Consider the following 26,130-nt stretch of genomic DNA (forward strand, 5'->3'; position numbering starts at 1 on the left):
AATTGACTTCTATAAAATCGACCTAATTTCATAATGTAGACATACCTAAGTATATTTCTGTACTGTGTTTTTGTGTATGTCTGTCAGTTTTTCTGTGTAACATTCTGAGTCTATTTTGTGATTTTGGCTGCCTACCTTTGTCTTTGTAGTCTGTCTCTGAATCCTTGTAGTCTGCCTCAATATATTCATCTGCCACCCCAGCAGACCACCTCACTACAGCGAAATGTATAACACTGATTTATATATATATATAAGGCTGATTCTTGCCAAATACAAAATCAGTGGCTATGAACCAGAAAGAAAGCACCAAAATCCAGAGGAGGACAGTGCAATCTATCTGAAAGAGGAGAGCCTCAGATAGAAAAACACTTTGTTCACCACTGTCCAAAATGTGAGGAACTGAGAGAAAAGTATTTCCTCAAAATCTTAAACGCGATGAGACTTTTCATCAACAAGCAAGGCAGGAAAGCTGAGGGAAGGAGGGAGGCAGTGATGGCAACCTACCAGCCCAGAAAGGGACCCAAATGAAAGAGGGCTAATAACCCTTTCCCCAAACACAATGCTAACCCCCGCGGTGGGGCAAACGGTAACTGCGTCTGGCAGTCACCGGCGGAGCACCTCTTGGACAAGACGTGTTTGCCTTGCCACGCTAGTGACTTGCTGAAGTGCTGAGCCACACATCCAGTGGGGGGAGGGAAGGGGTGTGTGCCTCTCTCTCGGGGAGGGTACGCGTGGGTGCCTCCCTCTGCACTGCCAGCGACTCTGCCCCCTTCCCACTTCCTCTCCCCCTGGCGCCCCGGCCCGGCTGCGCGGCCCGACGGAAGGGGATTAGCGCTCGCGCCTGCCCCCCTGGCTGGGGCGTGCGTGCGGGGCTCGGAAGATGGAGGGCTACAGGCTCTTCCTCGTGCTGCTGGTCTCGGCGCTGCTGCTTGGCTTCCTCTCCGTGCTCTTCGCCCTCATCTGGGTCTTTCATTACCGGGAGGGGCTCAGCTGGGACGGGGGCTCGGCGGAGTTCAACTGGCACCCGGTCCTCATCATCACCGGCTTCGTCTTCATCCAGGGGATCGGTGCGTGCGCGGCGCCTGCACCAGAGGGCGCGGGGAGGGCGCCGGGGGACCCGGGCCGGGGGCGAGGAAGCCTGGGGGGGGCTGGGAGGAGGGGGGCCCGGGCGCGCGTGGGGCTGCGGGGCGAGGAGCGGGGCATGGGGCTGGAGGGACTGGACGGACCTGCCGGGACAGGCCAGCGCACAGCCTCGTGCGGCTCTTGTTATTGTTGACACGAGCCGCCCGGAGACTCGCGTTCTCGCTCGTGAGCGCCCCGCCCGCCCGGGGAAGGGACAACGCGGCTTTCGTGACTCGCCCAGGCGGCTGGGTGGCTTTTGCGCTGGGGCCGCTGATCTACCCTGGCCTGGCATTTCTGTGCGCTTTGAGTAACGCGGCGGCGCGCTGGCAGGCAGGCAGGCAGGGTGCAGCCTTCCTGCAAGTTGTGGAACTAAATGTCAGGGCTGAGGCGTTACTCTGCTCCTCTTCCTCTTGCCGTGTCTGGGTCGCTGCTTCGCCCGGGAACAAGCAAATCAGGAAAGAGAAGGGAGGGTCTGCACCACTGACACCATGCCCAGGGAAGTTTTGCCTTAGCCAGAGCCAACGGCAGCATCCTATATGCCATTTAAAAAGCAATTAGTCACTGTGGCTTCAGTGCAAGTCACCCCATCGGGCTTCCACTTCTTGTTTTATGTATTTTTAACGCTGCAACCTAACTATTGTGAAGTGGCCAGGGCGGGGAGGGAGCTGTTTTCAATAACTGTTTTTGGTTGCTTAGTCTTCAAACTTTCAATGACTTTCAAGCGCTTCCTGTTAAACAACTACCCCGATAATATTAACTATTTCTCCTTTCCCTTCCATAACACACCATTAGTCCCTGGCACCTTTGTTCTAAATGCAGAGGGTGCTCAGAATGGGCTAATCGTTACTCTCCATTTTGGACTGTGACTTAACTTTTATTACTTAGAATGTTTGCGAGCTCACCAGAAACAACGAATGAAGACATACTGTGGTGCACAATTGTACCTTTATGTAATATGGGGGAGAAGAGAAAAACTTGCAATTCTCTTATTAGGCTTTAAACAATAGAGAAAGTGGTAGGAAAGCTATGGGTGAGTGGAATAACAGTGACATTAATCTATTATGTCTATGATTTGGTCCAAATTGAGATTACAGAGTGCAAAAATGAAGGCATTAGACTGCATCAGAAAATACTGAAGTGTTGGGTGAAAATAAAATGGATAGAATAATAGAGGAAATGGACATAGAAGAATAACAGAAAGGGTTCCAAGAATCTACTCCCACTGCAATCTGGTAAAATTTGTGTCGGCTTCCACAGGAGCAGAATCAAGTCCTATATTAACAAATGTCCAGGTGCAGTGCAGAAAAAAAGTAAAATACCAGATTATTTTACCACTTTTTTCTTTTTGTTCAGCATTTAAACTTTTTTGCGGGAGGGCAGGGAATCATTTCTAGCCCTTCTGTTTGCAAAAAAATTCAATATAAATGTAAATTAGTGTCTTTTTTTTTCACTTTATACAGTAGTGGTTAATTTAGAAGGTTATTTTTGACCACTTTAAATACCAAAGTTTTTGTTTGGTTCACTGCTGAATGATGATTCAGATTCATCCAGTAAGCTCACTAGTCCAAAACATCACACTATTTCATAGGAAACTGCTGCATGCACATTCCTGCAGCAGAAAAGTCAGGCTGCATCTACACGATGGGGCTGTCGATGTCAGCTATGCCCCCTAGTGCAGACACAGCGTACGCGGATGAAAGAAGTTTTTCTTTCAGAGTGGCAACACCACCTACCCAAACAACGTTGTCTACATTGATGGAAGCACTCTACACTGCAGGTTGTTAGCCCTGACTGACACAGCTAGCCTGATGTAACTTTTCAGTGTAGACATAGCCTCAGATTTAAAATCAAAACATAAGGGTGTGGGTGGCCTTTTAGTTTTGGTTTGGACAGGGAGTTGTGATTTTAAAAATAAAATCCAAAACTCATTCCTTCAGTGGGGAAGTAGTCCCAGTTTGGTAGCTTAAAGAAAAAATATTTATTTTTTGTCCGTTTCTAATAGGTTCAGTAGATCACATGAAGTGCAGTTGTAGGGTCTGATTACACTTCTAATGGTAAAACTCCTATTGACTTCAGTAGGAGATGGATCAGGCCTGTGACAGGGTGAATAGAGCCTCATGGGCAAGGAAGAGGCCAGAGAGGCCCTTGTGATAGGACTAGCCCCACCCTTCTGGCCCTCTCAATTATACAGAAGAGGGAGGAAGGCTGAAAGGGTGGAAACTGCAGTCAAGGGAGGCGGGGTGTGTGTGTGTGTGTGTGTGTGTGTGTGTGTGTGTGTGTGTGTGTGTGTGTGTGTGTGTGTGTGTGTGTGTGTGTGTGTGTGTGTGTGTGTGTGTGTGTGTGTGTGTGTAAGAGCAGGATTGCCCTAGGCCAGTGGCTCTCAACTTTTCCAGACTACTGCACCCCTTTCAGGAGTCTGATTTGTCTTGTGTACCGCCAGGTTTCACCTCACATAAAAACTACTTGCTTAGAAAATCAGACATAAAAGTACAGAAGTGTCACAGCACACAATTGCTGAAAAATTGTTCTTTCTCATTTTTACCATATAATTATAAAATAAGTCAACTGTAATATAAATATTGTACTGACATTTCAGTGTATAGTATTTAGAGCAGTATAAACAAGTCATTGTATGAAATTTTAGTTTGTACCGACTTTGCTAGTGCTTTTTCTGTAGCCTGTTGTAAAACTAAGCAAATGTCTAGATGAGCTGATGTACCCTCTGGAAGACCTCTGTGTACCCCCGAGGGTACGTGTACCTGTGGTTGAGAACCACTGCTCTAGGCACCAGGCTGTAGGAGTGACTCCTGATACTGCAGAGTGAACTCCTAGGTTGGAGACCTTCACCACTAAGTAGCATACAGCAGACTCCGAGGGCAAGACAGACAGGTTGAGTCTGCCACGGAGTCCTAGCTAGAGCTATTTCCACAAACCCATTACCTTGTGACTGGATTGTTGACAGCACTGTAGATTCACTAGCTCCTTTCCCCAGTCCCTTTTTCTGGGACCTCATGGAGAAAGTATCCGTAAAGGCATGGGGTTTTGTGACTTCTATTTTGATCTCCCAACCAGAGAGACTTAAGGCAGCCCACAAAGGGCAGACCACCACCTGCCAATAGTAAGGAAGTGGGGCTGGTGTTGTGACCACCTGGTGTAGATAAGTGGGCTTGGTCAGGTTCCCCCACCCCCTGAGGAAGGAACCACCAAGGACTCTGTTACAAGGCTCTTAATCAGTCTGCATCACACGAACAACTTTTATTTACAAGCAGGGGAATTTATTTGTGCAGAAAGTAAACAAGTTTCTCTCTATAGACCTTTTCCCCACCACCATCACAACCACCCCGAGATTTGGTTTGCCCTTCTGCTGTGACCAAAGGTTTTGTTTAAAGCAATATTTGCACAGGGGATTTTTAAAAAGTAAATAAAAGGTCCTCACAGCTCAAAAGAAATAAGTGTAAAAAGAAGTCATTGGTAAAAGAATTATCTATGATATTAAACTCTGAGTACAGTTAATATTGTCAAATAACAGGAAAAGCAAATGTGGAGAATGAAAACAAGATTGTGCAAGAAAATTGGGATTAATACAAGATTAAGAACATAAACAACAAGGTTATAGACCAGATCTAAAATTCACTGAAGTCCATCGAAAGACTGCCATTGACTTAAAAGGGATTTGGAATTGGATCAGGCCTTAAAATAGGGCACCCCTTTGTACACAGACTGTGAAAAGAAGTACAATTGCAAAGTAATTAATATTGTATTAGAATGGAATCTCAAATTAAACTTAACTGTGGGATATGAACGGGTAACCAGATCATCCAAACTGAGAATAGAATGAGCACATGTGGTTATTTAAGGGTGGAAAGTTATGGAAAAGCAGAAGTGTGAGGTATGAAAAAGAAGCGTGGACAGTGGTTGAGAAGTAAACTTGTAAAATGACCGAGACAATCTAAATTCAGCCCAGGAGAAAGGGAGAAAGCTGGTTGTATTGCTGTTCTTTGTAAGTGATGCAAGAATAAGCACAACTGGAGATCAGACATAGTAAATGAGCTGTGAAAGAAAAAGGTGCATGGGCCCCTACACAGAGGTAAAAAAATCTTTATTGCATGTCACCAGCTCTACCTCCAAGATGAGTTTGACACAACAGTGTGTACGAGGATGAGCAGGTTCCGAGATTAGCACACATATTTAATGTAGCTAAATTAAATGTTAATGAAATTATTAATTTTCTTAACTAATAAGATAATTTCACAGCAGTTTTTAGAAATACTTGTCACTGTTTCAATATCTTTATTTGGTAAATGGGCTGAATGGAGGATTGCGTAGGATTGGAGAATGCCTCAAAGCTGTATTCCCCTCGCTTTTTTATGTCCACCTCCAACTGCCCCCTAGTTACCACAGTGATGGGCATGGTGCCAGTATATGAACATAAACAGAAAATAATTTAGGTTCCTCCACGCATGGGAGTGGAAGGGATGGTGAGCCCTTAATCACCTGAGTTTTAAGACCAACATTTTCACTGGAATTCCTTAGTTTCACAAAACTTTGAATACATCTGTGTTGCACCTGCAAAATTCCCATTTGTCACTGTAAAATGGATAATGGAAGCAAATAATTATCAGTTCAAGTACAGTTATGGAGGCCATAACAACTGGGCCTCAAACACAGCCTGAACAACTCCTAAGGCATTCCCAAAAAGAGACACAAATAAGCAACTATAGTTGAACCCAAACTTCTTCCCTAAATTGCCTTTACAAGAAGAAATAGTACAGTAAATTAGGATTATGCCAAAACGGGTGACCAAGGAACCTTAGCATGTCTGAATAGTTGCTAAACTCTTGGACACATAAATATCCATTCCCACAATTTATCCAAAAGCCAGTGGAATTTTTGCCCTTATAATTCAATTCTGAAAGTTTCCTAAAAAGATGATAGAAAATGCATTACATCTTCCTCAATCCATTTGTGCCAAACAAGTTTCTGAACAATTTTAAATGTAACTTTTTTATTTATGAAGGAATCTCAGGAAGATCTAGAAAGGTATGCAAGCCAGTGTTCATCAGTGGGGATGATGGAATAAATCTTCCCAGATTATTTAGAGTGTCATCTGTGTGAAGTATTATAAGTCCTATCTTAAGTTGGGCCTCTATAAACTTTAACTGTTTAATGGTAAACAAAATTATTTTTATTAATTGAAAAAGCATCTTATGCTTAGGTTAGCATTTAGTAGGAAAGTTATGAAATAATTTACCAACAGAGAACTGAGGTACATTCCACAATATTTTAAGAAGTGCTGAGAATGAGGGGATGTGATGGATGTGGGATTGTTGATAAAGCTATTAATTATTTTTATCAAGAGATAATTCTTATTGAGTGTGTACCTCATGCTAGAACTCAAAGCAGAGGATGCACCAGTCTTTCCCAGCATGGACCAAAATAGTTTCCTCCTGAGCCTACACATTTCTGGAACATCTGATCTTGTACAACCAGGGACATTCAGATAGGATTTTCCATATGATGAAGTACGGCTTAAAAACTGCCCACTAGAATTACAATTACTTTATCCAGAATATCTGGATACACTTAATTGGCCCTGAAGCTACAAAGGTGGTCTTTGATACGGAGTAAAGGGAAACCTACCCTGTAAAATTTAAGACTATGTGGAAATAAAGTGCTGTCTCTTGAGGCCAGAGCAACACCTGCTGCCACTTGAAACATCTGGGTCATCAGTGATGCCAGCCTTGACCCACTGTTGCTGCCAGAGAGAAGCTGCATGCTTTAAGTTATGAGCTATGATCACCTAGTTCCAGTAAACAACTACTACATGAGTAGACCTGGGCAAAATTCTTTTAGTGAATAGAAAATATAACCCCAAAATGCATTTTTTAGGGCATCAAAACTATTTGTGAATTAAGATCAAATTTGGTGTCTAGTTTCAGCCAAACTAAAATGGATTTTTTTTTCTGAAAAAGTCAAAACAGTTGGTTTTTTTCATTGTTTTGGGAGTTTTTTATCTGAAACCATTTTTTTTTGGTTTGGTTTGATTTATCATTTTGTCAAGAAACCGAAAAAAATCCATTTTAGTTTGAAACTAACCAATTTTTTCCTGGTTTGGCCCTCAAACCAAAAAAATCAAGTAATCACTCAGCTCTACAGCTGTGAGTTAAAGACCATAAGAAATGAAGAAATGTAAACTCTTACAGCTGTTTATCATTTAGTTCATGGGGACGCCTCAAAGCTCCTGTGCTCTGAGTATGTGAATAAATATTGTGTTTATAGGTAACAACACCTTTAATAGTCTCCTATCCTAAATAAAATCCAACTATCCTTAAATTAGCCAATAACTTTTCAGAGTTAAGGAGTAATATTCTGGCATTGGCTTTTAACTTTGTAACTCTTAGTCATTTTTAATTTGAAATAAAAAATTTCATATGTAATAGAAAATGTAAATTTCTCATTTTTTAAAATATTATTATTAGTTTGTAAAATATAAAGGACCAAATTCTGCCCTAGATACCCATTAATAATAGAAGTCACATTTGTGTATCAGAGGGCAGAATTATGCCCACATTATTTTCAGAAAACTTTGGGAATAATTACATGAAAATCTTCAAGAAGTTGTTTACGATTATGCTACTTCGCTTCATTCATAGTAGGACAAGGCAAGGCATTTTCCTTCTTGTTAGATAGTAATCATGAGACTGACATGCTGAACTATAGCAATCTTTGCTATGTCATGTGGTTTGACTCCTGTCAAGCTGTCTTGAAAATGAGGCTGCCATCTTTTCTGAGTTTGAATAGTGCATGCTTTACTTGTATCCCATTCTTGAACAAAACCCCATAAAATACCTAAATGCTGTATGCACAGTTATATTAAGAGCATTTTTTCATTCCTACGTTATGCTTCCCATAGGATGTAGAAATTTACATTGATCTGAGAGCTGTTCATATTCAAGGACATTCCACTGGTGAACAGAGTTCTCTTTGTGAATTGTGTAGTGAAATTCTGTAATTTCTGGCATGCATTGTACCCAAATAAAAATTCAAATGCATAAATAGGGCCTTAAAAGCAATTTGCCATTCATTATTGTTCATCCAAACACACACAACACATATTTCCTTTCAGGATTCCTATCATATATGATTTCATTAATAATGCTAAGATTATAGCACAGCAGTGAACTGAAAGCATGAGTGCTGTTTATTTTGCTAAGTAGTGATTTTATCCTTATATTACTGGGGAAAAGTCAAGAAATACACTCCCCCCTCTCCCCAGTGTACATAAGAGTACATTCATGCTCCCACAGAGCAGGAACATTTCATATAGCTAGGAATACTCTCATTCTTTTGTTTTCAGCATAGTTAACTATATATACACTCAGCTTGATCCTAACACATCTGAATGCCAGTCTGCAGCCAGAAAAATTAAATGAGGATTTTAGCAATTAGCTCATTGTTAAGAAACCGTTGCTTTGTTTATTGTGAAGGGACTGTCCCCTCCAACCATTAAATGATTTTTGGATTTTTTTTACATTAAAGTGGTAAATTTCTGCCTCTCTTCATTCAGTTGCTTTTCCTCCCTTCATTGATATTTCCTTGGAAGGGAGGGACCCGTGCTCATAATCTGTTTTTTTCTTATTGGTGAGCAGTTAAGATAATGCTATTTCATTGGCAATCCAGAGTCAGATGAAGCCTCTCCTTTCTGTAAATAATATAGTTTAAGGACTGACAGCTGTGTAAAAGGGGTCAGTGCCAAAAAAGACATGACTTGTGTACATTTAGTGGATTCTGAATTAGTAATAACAATTGCACAGCAATTCATTCCACATATTTTCTCAGGAAGGGGCATGTGGTATCTAAAAAGTCAGTACCTGACAGGAGAGTAATACTTTCAGACTTAGACAAAATATACAATTTGCTAACATTCTTTTGCAATATGCATATACTAAAAACTATACTGATACAAGATTAAGTTTTTGCCTAACCCCTTTGGTTTTAAGGGCCAGATTTTGATTCCCTCACTCTCACTGAGTAGCATCTTACTCCATATATAGTCTCATTGGGGCAATGGAGCTACTTGAGGAGTAAAGCGCTATTTAAAATGAGTAAAGGCATCTGAATAAATTTTTCCAGTAGATGATGGAAATTTATGGAAATTTATCCCATGGATAAATGAATTAGGCCACAATCCTGCAATCTTATCTGCAAAAGAGGACCCATGTGCCCTGTAGGATCCCACACAGATCAGGCTTCAGGAGTGGGGCCTAACATTTGTTTGCTGTTAGTTTTTAACCTGCTGAGACAAAACTTCTACGAAAAAGTTAGAAGAAAGTTTCTCCCTAGAGGTTATACTTTGGCCTGAATTGTGTGTTGGGAACTAATGAGATTACATGTAACACTGTGAAGTGGGAGGAAAAAAATCTGACTCCTCTGAAGTTTTTCCTGTTCTGTAGTTCACACTGGAATTATTTGAATTATGCATGATTATCAAAATCCTTATAGAAAAGAGATTTACTATTAAATCTTGCTTTTATTCCCTCCTCAGCCATTATTGTGTACAGATTGCCATGGACCTGGAAATGCAGCAAACTCCTGATTAAATTCATCCATGCTGGGTTAAATACCATAGCAATGATTCTTGCGATTGTTTCTCTGGTAGCTGTTTTTGATTTCCACAATGCCAAGAACATTCCCAACATGTACAGTCTGCACAGCTGGATTGGACTGGCTGCTGTTATATTTTATACTCTGCAGGTCAGATTTTAACTACTGTATTTATAAATAAGATATAAAGCTGAAGAATGTGTCCTATAATTAATTAAAGTACAGTAGAACCTCAATCATTTACATTAACTACGAGGAGACCTATTTTGATTTACTGAATATTGCAAATGTGCAAATAAACACACAAACGATTAAAAAACGTCAAGGATACTGTATCACTAAATGTATTTTGTTTATTTTACTTTGATGTAAAAATAGTAGTATCACCACAGTAGCATGGGCAACGGCGGCAGTCGTGGGGGCCAGTTGTCCCGAGTATGTACTCAAAGGGTTCAAGTGGGTTTGTACTCAGGGAAGCTAGCCTGTGCTATCATTGCTGCACTACTATTTTTAGTGCATTAGCTCAGATAAGAGCTAGCACAAGTATGTGTACACGACCTGGGAATCACATCCCTTGCTTGTTGTGTTGACATACTCTATAAGTTTAATATGAGTCATTTTCTCTACCTTCAGTTTAGTGATTCTGCATTTTGAGCTGAAGCCTGTACAATTAAAAGAGGGCTTGGTTACCCAATGGTCACGAGGAAACACAGAAAATGCCCACTCCTGAGCTTTGTCCCTCATTCTCCAGGCTGGCAAGAGCAGGGAGTCGTGTTCTGACACTGCAAAGGGGGAGCATTTTGCATCGCTGTTCAGCATACGGTCTATTGTTGACTAAAAGAGCAACAATTACTGGTTTATGAGAGGCCTATTGAAATATAAAAAATATTACTCTCATTATTAGACATTCCACCATTGCCCACCATTCAACATTTCTATAGCAAAGCAGTAATGCCTAAAGAAAAAAGTTTTAATATGACAAGTTTTTACAAATTAATAGTCTGAATAATTATATTTCAGTAGAATTCCTGAGACAATGCTCATATACAGTACTGTAGCTAGAAGATACTCTGTTCCTATGGATATGGTACTGTAACCTGCTCTATTTGGACAAAATTTATTTGAATACAGTGAAGTGAAAGGTAATCTATCTAGGAATAGAAAAGAATGCAGGCCATCCCTATAGAATGGGGGCTCTATCCTGGAAAACAGGGACTCTGAAAAGGACTTAGGGGTCTTAATGGACAAGTAACTCAACATGACCTCCCAATGCGGGCGTAAAAAAGGCTAATGCGATCCTTAGATATATAAATGGGAACAGTGAGTAGGAAGGTGATTTTACCTTTGTATACACCATTCATAAGAATGATACTGGAATACTGCATCCAGTTCTGGTGACTGCATTTTAAAAAGGATGTTGAGAAACTGGAGAAGGTGCAGAGAAAAGCCATAAAAAATATTTGAGGGCTAGAAAAAATGCCTTAACATGAGAGATTGAAGAGCTCAACATGTTTAGTTTATCAGAAAGAAAACTGAGAGGTGACTTCTTCACAGGGAGAAAATATAGGGCTCTTTAGCAGAGAAAGGCATAACAAGAGCCAATGGCTGGAAAATAAAGCAGGACAAATTTAAATTAGAAATAAGTTGCACATTTTTAACAGTGAGTGGGATTAACCACTGGAACAAACTACAGAGTGAAATCGTGGATTTGCCATCTCTTGATGTCTTCAAATCAAGACTTGATGCCTTTTTGGAAGATATGTTTTAGTCAGACTTAAGTTACTTGGCTCAATACATGGGTATCCAGGTGAAATTCTTTGGCCTGTCTTATACAGGTCAGACTAGTTGATTTGTGGGAAGGGGGAGAAATCAAAATGAAAGAGGATACTGTTAAAATAAAAATAATTTTCACTCCATACAGTATTATTCTGCCATAGTTTATTGAAAATGAAAGCTTTACTGTTGGAAGACAGGATCCTTGGCTAGATGGATCTTTGGTCTGACCCAGTATGGCCATTCTTATGTAACTTAAAATGGTGTTTTTCACTATGCAGTGTGGTTACTTTTTACCATTTCCACTTAGTTTGGACAGTGGTAGAAGATTGGTTTATTTATAATCCATTTCATGGACTGTGTCTTAGGAACTAGCACAATATTGTCTTTGCGTTTAACACTATAGGGCAACATACTTAAAAATATATTCCTAGTCCAATTAGGTTTGGATCTCAGACACTTTAAAAATGAACCTTTTAGGGTGGTTTCAATTGTCATTTAAAAGTGCAGATTTCTTTCACAGTTTTAATGCTGAATCTGTTTTCTGTGTTTAGCTTGTCTTAGGTTTTGCTGTCTTTCTGCTGCCCTTTGCTCCAGTTTCTCTTCGAGTATCTCTCATGCCAATACATATTTATTCTGGCCTTCTCATCTTTGCAACAGTGATTGCAACAGCTCTCATGGGATTCACAGAGAAACTTATTTTTGCTCTGTAAGTACTATATTTCATAATTTCACCCTTCCACTTGTTTGCTCATTAAATTCAACGATGAAAACTATCGTCAAGTTTGCATACACCAATGTATTCTAGTATTGATCCAGTGTTTATTTTTAACAACATGAATAGTAGTCTTTTTTTTTTTTAGGCAACTTTAAGATGATTGTCCTTAAAACAGTTCTTTTTATTTATTTTTTCCTGCAAAGGAAAAATCCTGCATATAGCACATCTCCACCAGAGGCGATTTTTGTCAACACTCTTGGTCTTCTGATTCTAATCTTTGGTGCTCTTATTTTGTGGATGGCAACAAGACCCCACTGGAAGCGCCCACCAGAACAGAATTCTAAAATTCAGCAACCAAGTGGAGGGACACCTGAAGGTACAGAAGAGGAATCCACTATGACAGACTGCAGCAATACAGATAAATCTGATGTGGAGTTCAATAGTGAAGCAGCAGCCAGAAAACGAAACCTCAAACTTGATGAGGTAGGGCAAAGGTCTACCATGTAAAGGGAGTACACAGAATTGCTGTAGTCTTACATTATAAAAAAAGCTATTCCTATCCAGCTATTGATTACATTTGGTATTTAAACAGGGAATTTCTATCAGGCTTGCTTAATGCAGTTCAATTTTTCTGTCCAACTAGTATGAGCTGAAAAGGTCTCTAAAATTCAGTAAGACCCACATTTGTCATGACATTCCTTATTCTATCTCTGTCTAAAAGAATTGGGGACTGGGATGAAAAATCATGTTGAGATTTGTGCCTTTTAAGAAAAACGTAGTATGTTTGGAATAAGGACGGAGTTTTAAAAAGCATCTAATGGGAAAATTTCTACATCACATCTTAATTTTGTCGGTTGTTTCAATGCAGTTCACTAGTTTCTTTAACCAGTTATTATGACTGGGACAAAATGCTGCCCCGAGTTATGCTGTGAATGGGCATAAATGAGAGTTGTATATGCACAGCAGAGTGCAGAATTTATCCAATAGCACATGCCTATGCTGTTTTATAATATTGTTCCACTTTCTTAAGGGCCTGATTCTCAAGCATTTTTCAGAATCATATTGTAAACGTTTTTGGCCAAAAGTTTTGAAATTAGGAAAGAATTTTTGTTGAAATTTTCACTAAAATGTCATGTTGTTTTTGACCAGCTTTTTCCATTTATTTTTTTAATGAGTGTTCATCAACATTTTGAATTGGTTTTAAACCAGCTCTAGTAAATGTACAGATTTATAGCCAGCACTCACCCTTGGATATACGTGATTGCTACTGAAATCCATGGGAGCTACAAGTAGACATCTAAGGGAAGCGTTTGACCTGTCTTGAAATGTATGCAGTTTTTGCATTCACTTCATTAATAGAATTACAAAAACTACGTATTGGGTCATCGAATCCATCCCTTTCCTTTGGCCTCTGGAACCAGTACAGTATGGTCCTTTGTGGTTATATCTTATAAGCTAATATTTTGAAGCCTTTTTTCTTTTTGTTTTAATCTGGAAGAGTAAGATGAGGAAAGCAGTGTCTAATGGTTTAAGCACTGGAGTAGAAATCAGGACATATGGGCTATGTCTACACTTCAGTTAGAATCCAGTGGCTAGTCTGTGCCAGATGACTGGGGCTTGGGCTAAGGCTGTTTAATTGCAGTGTAGACAGCTGGCATGGGCTAGTGGCAGGTTTTTAATTACAGTGTAGACATACACATGGATTCTGTTCCCACCTCTGCCACTGGCTCACTCCAATCTTAGGCAAATTATATAACCTCTGTCTTACTTTCTTCATTTGTAAATTGAAGATTTATGTAATGCTTACCTTAGGCAATTTAACGTTTGTAAAAGTGCTTTGCACTTCTATAGCTTCTTCTGACAATCAGTATTAATGCATTACTTTTATCTAAAATCTCTCTCAGATATAAAAATAAACATTACTTTTACTCACTTGCATAATTTTAGAAGAATGGAAAACTACTCTCATAGAAAAATAATTATAGTGGATGGCTTTATGTGATTTTAAATGTCCAAAATGATTAGCTTTTCTCTTGCAATCTGCTTGTAAGGGTTGCCAAATTTACTTTTGGAATCCTAGTGTCTAGACCTAAAATCGTATTGACAAGTGGCATAACTACTTCATGTTTACCACTATTCATGTTGCAAAGAGCTCTAGACTAGACCTGTGGACACTATACCACTTTCCATTTCTTCTGAAGACTATTTTCATTTTGATTTATTTTTCAGCTTCTCACATATATTTAGGCACATTAGGATCCCACAAATATTTTAAACTTTCTAGCTCAAAGTGATGCATTGATGTACATAGTTTTGATTGCTTATTGTTATTTTAGGTCTCCTTTGAGATAATAAAGCACCTTGTGTCATGAGCTTGGGTCTATAATAACATTGAATCATTTGACAATACAAGAAAAGCTAGTATATTAATTCTTAGAAAAATTTCTCTACAGTTCTGTTTTGGTAAACAAGGTTTATATCCTAGGTTTCTGTATCACTTACATATATGTCTGACAGAGCTTAAAGTCTTAATGTGTGCTTGATCTTAATATAATTGCTTAGAAAAAGATTTCTACACACATTGTTTAAAAAAAAATCATATTATTGACATCTGCCATTTCCTGTTAGAAAACATATGGCCTTAGGAGATCAGAAACTTCTACACATTTTAATGTAGAACTCAGATATGAGACGGGAAAATACTTTCTTTCCATTGCCTGATCAGACCTCCAGTCCCACTCTTTGGGCTTGTCTACACTACCCACCGGATAGGGTATAGACGCGATAAATCGACCGCTGAGTGCTTTCCTGTCGACTCCGGTACTCCACCAGAATGAGAAGTGGAAGCGGAGTTGACAGGAGAGTGTCAGCTGTTGAATTACCACAGTGGAGACACTGTGGTAAGTAGATCTAAATACGTCAACTTCAGCTACGCTATTCACGTAGCTGAAGTTGCATATCTTAGATCAACCCCCCCCCCCCCCGCAGTAGTGTAGACAAACCCTTAGTAAAAAGAGAGGGCTGCTGCTTCCATCTTTTTAAAGTGTACACTAGGTGTGTCTATATTTCCCAAAACAATCTAGATTCACTAAGAATCCCTCTATAGTCTGAGTCTAAAATCAAGAAGGCACTCTGCATTCATGGTAATGTTTGTTAAGATAAGAGGAAAAGTGAGGAAAATTAGTACTTGTCAAAGTTCACTCTGACCAATTTATATGTCCTTGAATTTACTGCATCCTATTATGGCTGTACAAGTTACACATGAGAAAGGAAGGATCACCGTAATTTACACAATGTGCTAAATTGCACTGTGTTTTTTCCTATGATTTTTTCATAATCGGATCAATCTACAGTGTTTTTTGAAAGCTTGACTCAGTGAGCACCCGATACCGGAATAAGGCCCTTAACAAAACAAAACAAAAAACAACAAAGATACTTTAGTGCTTATAAAAGGTGCCATCTTAACTCTGGAGGCTGGATTCCTGTGTTTATCTATAGAGCAGGTACAGCACAGGAAGCAGTAGTTCAAATGTCTACAAACTTGCCAACTCTTGTGTCTCAGCCACCTGTGGAGATATGCAATACATTTTTAATATCCATTTAATCCTTCATGCACTGCTGAGACTGCTAATATATGTGACATCTGACATAATAAAGACATAAGAAATGTGGGTCTTTTGTGTGCAATATGGACACCTGCCCAGGAAGTGGCCTGGAATAGACTAATTTCACATGGGACATAGCACAGTAACTATTTAATCACTTCTAACTTGGGCTATGGTGGAACCAGAAACTTACAGGTGAAAAGTTCTGCATTCTGTTAACAGTGCCTTGAGTTATACTAGTGACTATGCCTTTTATTTTCTATTTGCTACCTATACTGTCTAAGATTAACTTGAAATTAGTTGTAATGATACTGTTTAAAAGAGCAGTATCACTTTTTTCCCCTTCCTATGAAATACATTATAAAATCTTTCATTCTAAACTGATAATAAAATAACATTTCTATCCCAATTCAAAAATGCTTCTTTTAGTTCTGTCCTGGAAAAATATCTTTAAAATAAAGCTGCTTTAAGGACTGAAGAAAAAATGTTCACCTTTTAATCAATTAATTCCTAAAAAGCAATGGAAATCTCACATCCTAACTTAAATTATTACACTGTAAGTGGAGCAGGTTAGCTTACCTCTCATCATAGGGTATAATAGGGTATTTCTCAGAGCAATTTGTCAAGAAATATGCATTCAGAGACCTGTTAAATCTTACATCAGATAAATAAACTGCACATATTTTTGCTCTGTTTGAAAAATGTTATAAATATGTAACTTGTATTACCTCTAGTAAAATGTGATGTGCAAAAACAAGTTCAAGTCTTGTAGAAACGTGGAACCCGAAGGTCATTTTCAAAGGCAAAAATGGGAGTTAAGACCACAGCTTCTACCAGCGTTCAACTGGATGCCTAACTGTGCGTTTGAAAATGTCCCTCTAAACTATTAGACTTTTAAAGGGAGATTGTCACAGAGCTTAGACACCAATTTTGGACTTGTGTAACACTATATAAAAATAGGGGGTGAGGAAGGCTACAAAACCTAAAATAAACAAGTATTTTCCTTTAAATTGAATGAAAACAGGATAACTTTTAATGTATTTAAATGCTTCCCTGCAGTACTAGGCATTGAGACATAACAGCATTTTGTTCCTCATGAATGCAACTGAAAAAAAGGGAAACTGAGAACTAAATTCACTCTTCAGAGTGAATGCCAGCACTAGACAGCATAAATTATTGAAAATTAGATTTAAAAATAATTTCTATTTTGAATATTTAAAGTGGTGGTAATGATTTTTAAGCTAAAATGGAGTTGAATAAAACCAAATAGCTGAACGTACAATAATTACATGTAAATTTCTCTGCCACAGATAATGAAGATGATTGCGTATGAGATTGTAAATAAGGATTAACAATGTACATGCAAATTACAACCCGGGATTTTAGTAAGATGGTAAAAGAACATTACCAAAATATTTTCTATTTCATGAGAGTTCTTTACTCTATTTCAGCCTATTTATAAGGAACTGAAGCAACTGAATGTTTGATCATTTGCAGTGCTTATTTGTAGAGGAAAAGAAAAATGTTTTATTACAATGTATATTTCCTTACTCTTTTTTGTATGTCAATAAAAAGTATTTTTGAAGCTTGCAATACTACTTAGTGTAGAGGTGTATTCTGATACTAAATCTCAAGCGTTTGAATTCGGTGCGAATTCAAATTTGGGTTTTAATTACAGTGTATACAGTATATTGTTATAGTGAAGAGTGCTAAGCAAATTCAGTAACTGAAGATGTAAATATTCCCTGTAAGTTTCATGCTGAATACTATGCATGGTACACCATTAAAAGATTTGATTATAATCACAGTATCATAAGGGAGAAATTTTGCATATTCACTACCTAATGATTTCTGTGGAAGTTGTGCAGACATACTGGAGAAAAGAATATGGCCATAAAGTTGTTATATTCTATAAGACTATGACCCCCCGCACAGTGATCTTTGCCAGCCGTTCTGTAGCATTGCCACCTTTCACCTGGCATTTAGGCAGAGTTACCTTGACCCCAAGAATAATGGCCACCAGATACCCAGTTCAATTTGGCCTAAACTAAAAAAGTCTTTATTTGCAGTTTTACAGAGAAATTTTAAGACAAATGACTATGGGTAATCTTTTACCAACTGCCTAAATCTCATTGTTCAAAGTCACGTAAATACTTAGGAGCCTTAATCTCACTGAAAATCTAGGGGAATTAGTCTTATAAATCATGTAAGTGCTTTACAAAAAATGTTATCCCATATTCACACCTATATGAATAATAGGAAAGTATGGTCAGACTTAAACTTGCAGAGTATAACAAAATTATCCTGTCGACTGGTGTGAAAAAATATCTTTTGGTATCTTCTTGCCTGGGAGAGGCATAGCAGAAAAGAGTTTCCTCCGCAGAAATTTCTCCAGAGAGAGTTATGAGCTTTCATTTAGCAATTCCATGCACCTGGCTCAGTATCCATTTTCCACACCTGGCAGGAGCCAGTTTTCCCTGTAGCCTGCTAAACTGTCTCAACATGGACCTCACTCACATGCTCAACTGCCTCAGTGTAGACCTTGTCCACGTGCCAGTGAGAATAATGGAAACAGGGGAAGGTGTTTCCTCCACCCCAAAGATACCCTCCCTCTGCTATAGGCATGGGACAGCTTATTCCCACAGTTTTCAGAGCAAGCAGGAAAATTTCAAACATGGTAGTTCTGTGAACTAATAGGCCTCCATCCCCAAAGTCTCCATGATCTTCCTCCTATGGTAGCAGTGGTATTGCTGCCCTACTGACTGAATCAAAACATCCTAAGGTTGTGGAAATGCGTAAGTTAGATGTGAACAGAGCCTACAGGTGAATATAGCAGAAGGAGTCAAAGCCTCAGGTACAAATCCTCTCATTACTCTGTATCTGTGAAAAGAGCAGCAGTTTTGTGGGCGGGGTGATCTCTCACCATCTGAGGAGGTCTGCACAGCTCGGGTCTAGGAGTGAGCCAGCAGAGGGGTTGCTTGGCTACTCATTGGGTGGGAGCACTGAAAACATTTTCAGTCCGGGCCAGCAAAACAGCTAGGGACACGTCTGCCTACAATGTATTCCATACTTTGATACTTTAGCGTGAACATCCTCACTCCTGCTGATACAGCATTTGGTTGAAGGGTGTTACAGAACAAAGGGCCCCAGTAATCCATAAATTCATTTTCAATTCTCCTCTCACCCTAGGGATAATGTACTGCTTTCTACGTTTCATCATGAAGACTGTCTGACATGGAGGGAACTGAGAAAGGAAAGATTCTGTCTTGTGAATTTTCATTCTCAGACCCTCCATGTCAGACAGTGTAACCCTCCCTCAGAAGACTGCATTATATCCAGGGTTTTATCTACTATTGCTCACTTGTTAAGTAGTTTGAAAAGGGAAGAGAGCGTTCCTACAGAAAATCCCAGCTCTGCTGCAAATGGTTTGAGTTGAATAGGACTTTTATAAAGATAATATTTTTCTGCTTTTGGAGAGTTCTTTCTGAATGGTAGTCCTAAAGGCAGTGTGAGAGCACAGATCTAGTCTGTCTTCAGTTGCCATGAAGACTGGGAATGCCCCACTATGAAGCTGTCTGACCTGGAGACCCCTAAATGAAAATTCACAGGTAAGTCAGGATTTTCCCTTTTTGTATTAATATTCAATAGCTACAGATGTAATATACTGAAACTTTGAGGCTGTACAAATTATACTGGAGAGGATTTTTTAAGACCAAAATATTTTTGTTCACTGCTTCCAACAACAAATCACAAGAGGACACACTAAAAAGAAAAAAAAATCCAGGTAGCCTGGGAGTATCTATGATATATTTCACCCTTATCTAAGAACTTCCTTGCTTTTATGGTTCACTGTTATTTTAAAGTACAATATTAAGCCCTGATACTGCAATGACTTACACAAAGGCTTAACTTAATGAAAATGCGTGGTACTACTGAAGGCAATAATAGTAAGATCTGGCTTCAGTGATTGTTTTACAGCTATTATACTTTTGTGGGTAATTCCACAGTTGATGAAACTACTCATGTGTGTAAATGTAAACAAATGCACAACTTTTTGCAGGTTCATTGCCTTGTTTGGTGCTTAATATTATGAAACTTCAAATGTTAGGGACCATTTATTGACACAATGTTTTTATTCAAATAAATTGGATGATATCCACTAACTTGATGCAGCATATTTACAAAACAAGTAAAATTGCACAAATGATTCCTGCTTTTACAACATCACGTGTGTCTCTCTTTGCAGATAATATAAAAAGACAATGACCCTGTACCAACGAGTTTATACAATATAAGGACTAGGACCTGCAACCCTTACCTACAGTGGTACTCAGATGGTCAGCAATTAGAGATGAGCCCCAAGGGACAGGTCTAGGTCTCACTGAATTCAAAGGCAGTTTTGTCCTTGACCTCTATGGGAGTTGAAGAAAATCATAAGTTATATTAAACAACAAAAATGACGTTACATTATTGTTAAGGCTGCTAAATGAAGTTCAAAAGGTAACATACCATTAGGCACATCTGCAAAAAGTCCACAAACACCAAAGCGCATGCCAAGTTTACATAAGCAATTTTGAAACCAATTTTAACACTCAGTTCACACAGACCATTAACACACACTCGCTTATGGAGGGTGTTATCTTTGATTCAGCCCTTTCTTTAGTTCCTCACGTCCAGGCCATGTCTAAATCTCACCACTTCTTCCTGCATAACATCTCTCGTGCTTGACTGTCAGGACTGGCTGACTACAGTGGAGTCAAACAAGTCCTGGCTCACTGCACAGCTGGATCCCCGGTCACCTGTGCCCCATACTCCTTCTCTTCCTCATCCACCTCCTCCTCCTTGCTGTTCATGCAGGGGCCTGTAACTCAGGCTTCTTGGAAATATCAACGGTGCTCTTGGGGGGGTGGGGTGATCCTACTGAGGATGGCTTGCAGCTCTTTGTAAAAGTGGCAGGTCTGCAGCTCTCCACCAGATCGACTGTTGGTCTCTTCGGCCCTCTGGTATGCCTGCCAGAGGTCCTTAGCTTTCAAGTGGAACTGCAGCAGGTCCCTGTTGTAGCCCTTCTCCTGCATCCCCACAGCAATCTGTTCATAGATGTCCACGTTTCTATAGCTGAATTGGATCTTTGCCTTCACAGCCTCTTCTCCCCCACAGACCCACTAGATCCACCACCTCCTGTGTAATCCAGACAGGAGCATGTCTGCACAGTGTAGCTGGCATGGTCAGCTGGGTAGTTACACTCAACAGTGGGGAGCTGCTAGGTGTGCTTGCCAAGCTGGGCAACCAGGAAAAGGAATTTCAAAAATTCATGGGGCTTTAAACAGGAGGGGGTGGCTTCCTATCTACCTGATTCCAAAAGAGTTTACAATGGTGACCAGAGCTGTCAGCATGAGTCATTGTGGGGCAGTTCCTGGAAGCCAGTAACTGTCGATGTAAGTAATGCCATGTCTACACTACCACTGTGTCAACCCTGAGTCTATGCCACTTGGGGAGATGATGTTATTAAGGCAGCGTAGCGGAGCACTTACATTGGCAGGATCCAAATTTAAGTGAAGACACAAGGCACCTTACCTTGCTGTGTATGTGTCGACCTAGCCATATAGTGTAGACCAGACCTCAGATCCAGCCTTTCCCTAACATCCAGATAACTAAATGTCTTATCCAGGCCCTCATTATCACATCTGAACTACAGCAATCCCTTCCTCACAGGCCTTCAGAAATGCAGTGTTGTCACTCATATACCCTTTCAAAATACTGCTGCAAAGAAAATGTTCCTGGCTTGTCGCTTTGCTCACATCACCCGTCTGCATTTCTCCACTGGCTGCTGTCCTACAATGCATCAAACACAAACTACTCACCTTGACTTTTAAGGCCCTTCCTGGTCTACCACCTCCCTATCATCTCTTAGACATTATCAAGATGTCGACTCCCACTTCTGCTCTGCCATTGATGCCAGCCTTCATTGCTCATTTGTTAAAATTTCCAAGAAGCATCTTCATCCTTTTTCCGATGCAGTTCCTTGTGCATGGGACAACCAATGAGGAAACAGATGGACGGCATGTGGAAGGTCAGTTGCTATGTGCTCGAATTTAGCAATGGATCACGAAGGCTTCCAAAAGTTCTGCTACTATGTCACTGATATTCAGACATAAATAAATTGATTTACTTACTTATGTTAGTTCTAACCACAAGAAATCACTCTGAAGATCGTATAGATGCTGCTTTTTGTTCTGGGTGTTGAAACTGGATATACTTGGTTCTCTGAGGCTGTATCTAAACTGGAAGGACTTTTTTAATCTCCCACCATTATATTACCACTAATACAGATCCACTGGTGGTAGCAACAGTGGGAGCACTCGCATAGACAGAATATTTGTGGTTTTACACCTGTTTAGAGCAGGTCTAGATGACAAAGTGGTAAAAATACCAGTGGACACCTGACCCCAGTATATACTAGCTCTCCCATTAATGCTGTGACTGCTGGATCTGAACTGGCAACAACATAATGGTGGGAGAAATCAAGCGTAGATACAGCCCTGGAGTATCAGGTATGCCCAGCTTTAATGCTGATCTTTTTGTTAACATTTTCCATTGTTGCATTAGTTCACAGGCAGCGCCACAGATGGCAGCAGGAGTGGGAGCATTAGCATTGACTGGCTATTGGTTCTGCGCAGACCTAGGCAACACTGTATTTAAAAATGCTGACCGTCAGTCTACATTAGTGCCCCCACCATTGCTATTACTGGTGGAACTGCACTGATGCTAGTGCTGTGGGAAGAGATTTTTACAAAAAGTTCAAAGTAGATACAGGTTTCAGAGTAGCAGTGTTGGGAGGTCTCTTGGTTTTTGGTACTGTTTCTCTCCCTCTATGTGTGAAACTTGCAAGTTGCTAATTGCATTAGTACATTCTAAGACAGAGTCTGTTCTCAAAGCAATTCTTTGTAATAACAACTACTCACACAGAGAGAGATTCAAAGCAATACTCTGTAACAACAGAAACAGCACCCAGAGACTCCCCGCCCTTTTGTTGTATTCATCTCGCTTTGTTAACAATTGTGATTAAAATAGACATAGGATGTATGTGGATGGATGCTTGGTGTGGATAATAACTGAATGATCAGGGAGGTGCCAGCCTAACATTTTGGTGGAGAATTGCGAAAAGGGGAATATTGGTAAAAAACCTCAGTTATTGTAAATATTGGTGTGCACACCGCCAGCTCTATTGAGCTAGGCATTTCTATTAGGTTAACCAGACCTGCTGGCCTCCGGGAAGGTAGCAGGGGACCTGCTGGCCTCCGGGAAGGTAGCAGGGGACCTGCTGGCCTCCGGGAAGGTAGCAGGGGACCTGCTGGCCTCCGGGAAGGTAGCAGGGGACCTGCTGGCCTCCGGGAAGGTAGCAGGGGACCTGCTGGCCTCCGGGAAGGTAGCAGGGGACCTGCTGGCCTCCGGGAAGGTAGCAGGGGACCTGCTGGCCTCCGGGAAGGTAGCAGGGGACCTGCTGGCCTCCGGGAAGGTAGCAGGGGACCTGCTGGCCTCCGGGAAGGTAGCAGGGGAAAAACGCATAGATTAAGCTATGATTTCAGAATCTAGGCTGTGTCACTTGCTAAGTAATACCAGGAATGACAAAGAGATTGAAATATCCATGTTAAGATGTTTAAAAGAAAACAGGGTAAGCCAGTACCAGAGGGAGGAATGGAGTCAGAAGGAACTCCAACCTCACCTTTCGTTAAAGAAATTACACCTTTTAAACAAATCCGTCAAAAATTTGGGCACAATCCTTGGACTAAACAAGCCCTAGCTGATGTCTGCACTATTTCGGACCTAGAGGATAGATTGGCTCAGTATATCCTCATACACAAACCTTCTAGTGCTGCCAAAAGAGATGCAGCAGCAATTTGGTTGTTGTGGGAGGCATGTAAGGATTCTTCCCTCCGCTTGTCTTCATGTAAAGAGGAAAAGGCACAAACGGAAAAGGGAGCAGACAATTGGAAGGTGCTGGCTACAAATACCCAAAGTCAGCTGAAAATAGTGAAAGAGGCACTCCAGGAATACAAAAAGAGTGAAAAAGTTAACTCTGCAGAGGCTGGAGGGACGCAGGTAAAGGGGGAGAAGGTCCTATGTATGGCACCCCCAGGCATAATTACAAAGAGAAAAGAGAGTAAAAAAGTTAACTCTGCAGAGGCTGGAAGGAATTAAAGCAGCTAAACTTTTTGAAAATGTTAAAAAGGAAAAGTGTTAGAGAAAGAGCATTCTTGGTTTCTTTGCAGCCATTCTGAAGGAAAAATGGGCCCTTTTCCAAAGGAATGTCTGTAAATTAGCCAGGCAAAAATAAACTATCTAATTAAAATAATTTGACTGGACAATTTAGTCATATTTGCTAAAAGAACATAAGAGGGTTCTATTGGAACTTAACTGCCTCAAATGTATAAAGGGAATGTAAGATGTAAAAAACAGAGCAGTGTGGAAGGGATGTTAAGGAAAAGAAAATGTGTATGTATCTATCTGTGTGTGTGTAAATATGTAAAGTTCTAAGGACCAATTGGTTTTGGTTTTGTTTTAAATAATGCCACTAAATATCCATTTGACTTTTTAATTCAAAGTTGCAAAACTGACAGACCTTTTGGCTAGACACAGGTAATTAGTGTTGTTTGGCTTTGGGATTTGGCATTTAACCCTTAAAAGATAACTCAATGCTTTACAAAATTTAAAATGTTTTTAAGTTGTGGCTGCAGCAGGGCTGTCCAAATCAGGAGAAAAAAAATTTCTGGATTCTTTTTGTTTGTTTGATTTTTGTTTGTTTTTGTAACAAAATGGCAGATGAGAACTGTAGTAAAAAAAAAATTAAAAAAGACAGTGCCCCTCTGAAGCAACAGCAGGGGTGAGGTGCACAAAACAAAAAGAAGCAATGTTAGAAACACTGAGCCTTAAAATGACTCTGAGTAATCAGACTGTCACTTTGATAAAGGTACATGAAAACTCTGTAAGCAAAAAAAAAAAAAAAAAGAAATAGTGACACCTTATGTAAAAATTGATATGGATAATGTTATAGAAGTTAAACTATGGAAGGAATGTGCATTTGCCCCAGAACATGTGCAGGGTACATTGTAGAAGGGGCAAAAGAAATGCAAACATACCATGCTACTTAATTAAAATTCGATTAGGGCTCCAAAGGGAGCCATAATAGGTTGGGTTCTCTTTTTCAGATTGCTGTGTGTTTTGGAAGCAGAAGTTAAAAGTAATCAAAACTCTGGTGAAAGTTGATTGTATCCCTTTTAAGATAGGTTTCAGAGTAGCAGCCGTGTTAGTCTGTATTCGCAAAAAGAAAAGGAGTACTTGTGGCACCTTAGAGACTAACCAATTTATTTGAGCATAAGCTTTCATGAGCTATAGCTCACTTCATCGGATGCATAAAGTGGAAAGTACAGTGAGGAAATTTTATATACACACAGACCATGAAAAAATATACATTGTAAGGAGAGTGATCACTTAAGATGAGCTATTACCAGCAGGAGAGTGGGGTGGGGAGAGAGAAAACCTTTTGAAGTGATAATCAAGGTGGGCCATTTCCTGCACATTTCCAGGAGTTAACAAGAACGTCTGAGGTACAGTGGGGTTTCGGGAGGGGGAGGAATAAACAAGGGGAAATAGTTTCACTTAGTATAATGACTCAACCACTCCCAGTCTCTATTCAAGCCTAAGTTAACTGTATCCAATTTGCAAATTAATTCCAATTCAGCAGTCTCTCGTTGGAGTCTGTTTTCGAAGTTTTTTTGTTGAAGGATAGTCATTTGAGATCAGAAATCGAGTGATCAGAGAGATTGAAGTGTTCTCCGACTGGTTTATGAATGTTATAATTCTTGACATCTGATTTGTGTCCATTTATTCTTTTACACAGAGATTGTCCAGTTTGACCAATGTACATGGCAGACGGGCATTGCTGGCACATGATGGCATATATCACATTGGTAGATGTGCAGGTGAATGAGCCTCTGATAGTGTGGCTGATGTGATTAGGCCCTATGATGGTGTCCCCTGAATAGATTTATGGGCACAGTTGGCAACAGGCTTTGTTGCAAGGATAGGTTCCTGGGTTAGTGGTTCTGTTGTGTGGTGTGTGGTTGCTGGTGAGTATTTGCTTCAGGTTGGGGGGCTGTCTGTAGGCAAGGACTGGCCTGTCTCCCAAGATTTGTGAGAGTGATGGGTCGTCCTTCAGGAAAGGTTGTAGATCCTTGATAATGCGTTGGAGAGGTTTTAGTTGGGGGCTGAAGGTGACGGCTAGTGGCGTTCTCTTATTTTCTTTGTTGG

General features: G+C 40.0%; 1 protein-coding gene and 1 long non-coding RNA gene across 2 annotated transcripts in view; one reads left to right on the forward strand and one right to left on the reverse strand.

Moving 5' to 3' along the window:
- The first annotated feature begins 753 nt into the window (after positions 1-753).
- Positions 754-17,613, forward strand: CYBRD1 (cytochrome b reductase 1). The gene is made up of 4 exons (XM_073305835.2): positions 754-1,067; positions 9,668-9,876; positions 12,054-12,208; positions 12,421-17,613. Exons 1-4 carry the CDS (start codon positions 881-883, stop codon positions 12,722-12,724), a joined length of 855 nt encoding a protein of 284 aa, XP_073161936.2. The 5' UTR covers positions 754-880; the 3' UTR covers positions 12,725-17,613.
- Positions 17,614-19,937: 2,324 nt separating this feature from the next.
- The window catches only part of LOC140895639 (uncharacterized), a 62,045-nt gene continuing 55,852 nt past the window's right edge, over positions 19,938-26,130 (reverse strand). Inside the window, exon 4 of the long non-coding RNA XR_012154289.2 lies at positions 19,938-20,234. This is a non-coding gene — a long non-coding RNA (uncharacterized LOC140895639). The remainder of the gene's footprint in view (positions 20,235-26,130) is intronic.

Source organism: Lepidochelys kempii, chromosome 11 (genome assembly GCF_965140285.1).
Source record: "Lepidochelys kempii isolate rLepKem1 chromosome 11, rLepKem1.hap1, whole genome shotgun sequence".
In the NCBI taxonomy this organism is placed as follows: domain Eukaryota; kingdom Metazoa; phylum Chordata; order Testudines; family Cheloniidae; genus Lepidochelys; species Lepidochelys kempii.

Coding starts and splice junctions, on each gene's coding strand:
- CYBRD1 (XM_073305835.2), top strand. CDS start 881: ATGGAGGGCTACAGGCTCTTCCTCGTGCTGCTGGTCTCGGCGCTGCTG. Junction 1,068..9,667: donor CGTCTTCATCCAGGGGATCG/GTGCGTGCGCGG, acceptor TTCCCTCCTCAG/CCATTATTGTGTACAGATTG. Junction 12,209..12,420: donor GAGAAACTTATTTTTGCTCT/GTAAGTACTATA, acceptor TTTCCTGCAAAG/GAAAAATCCTGCATATAGCA.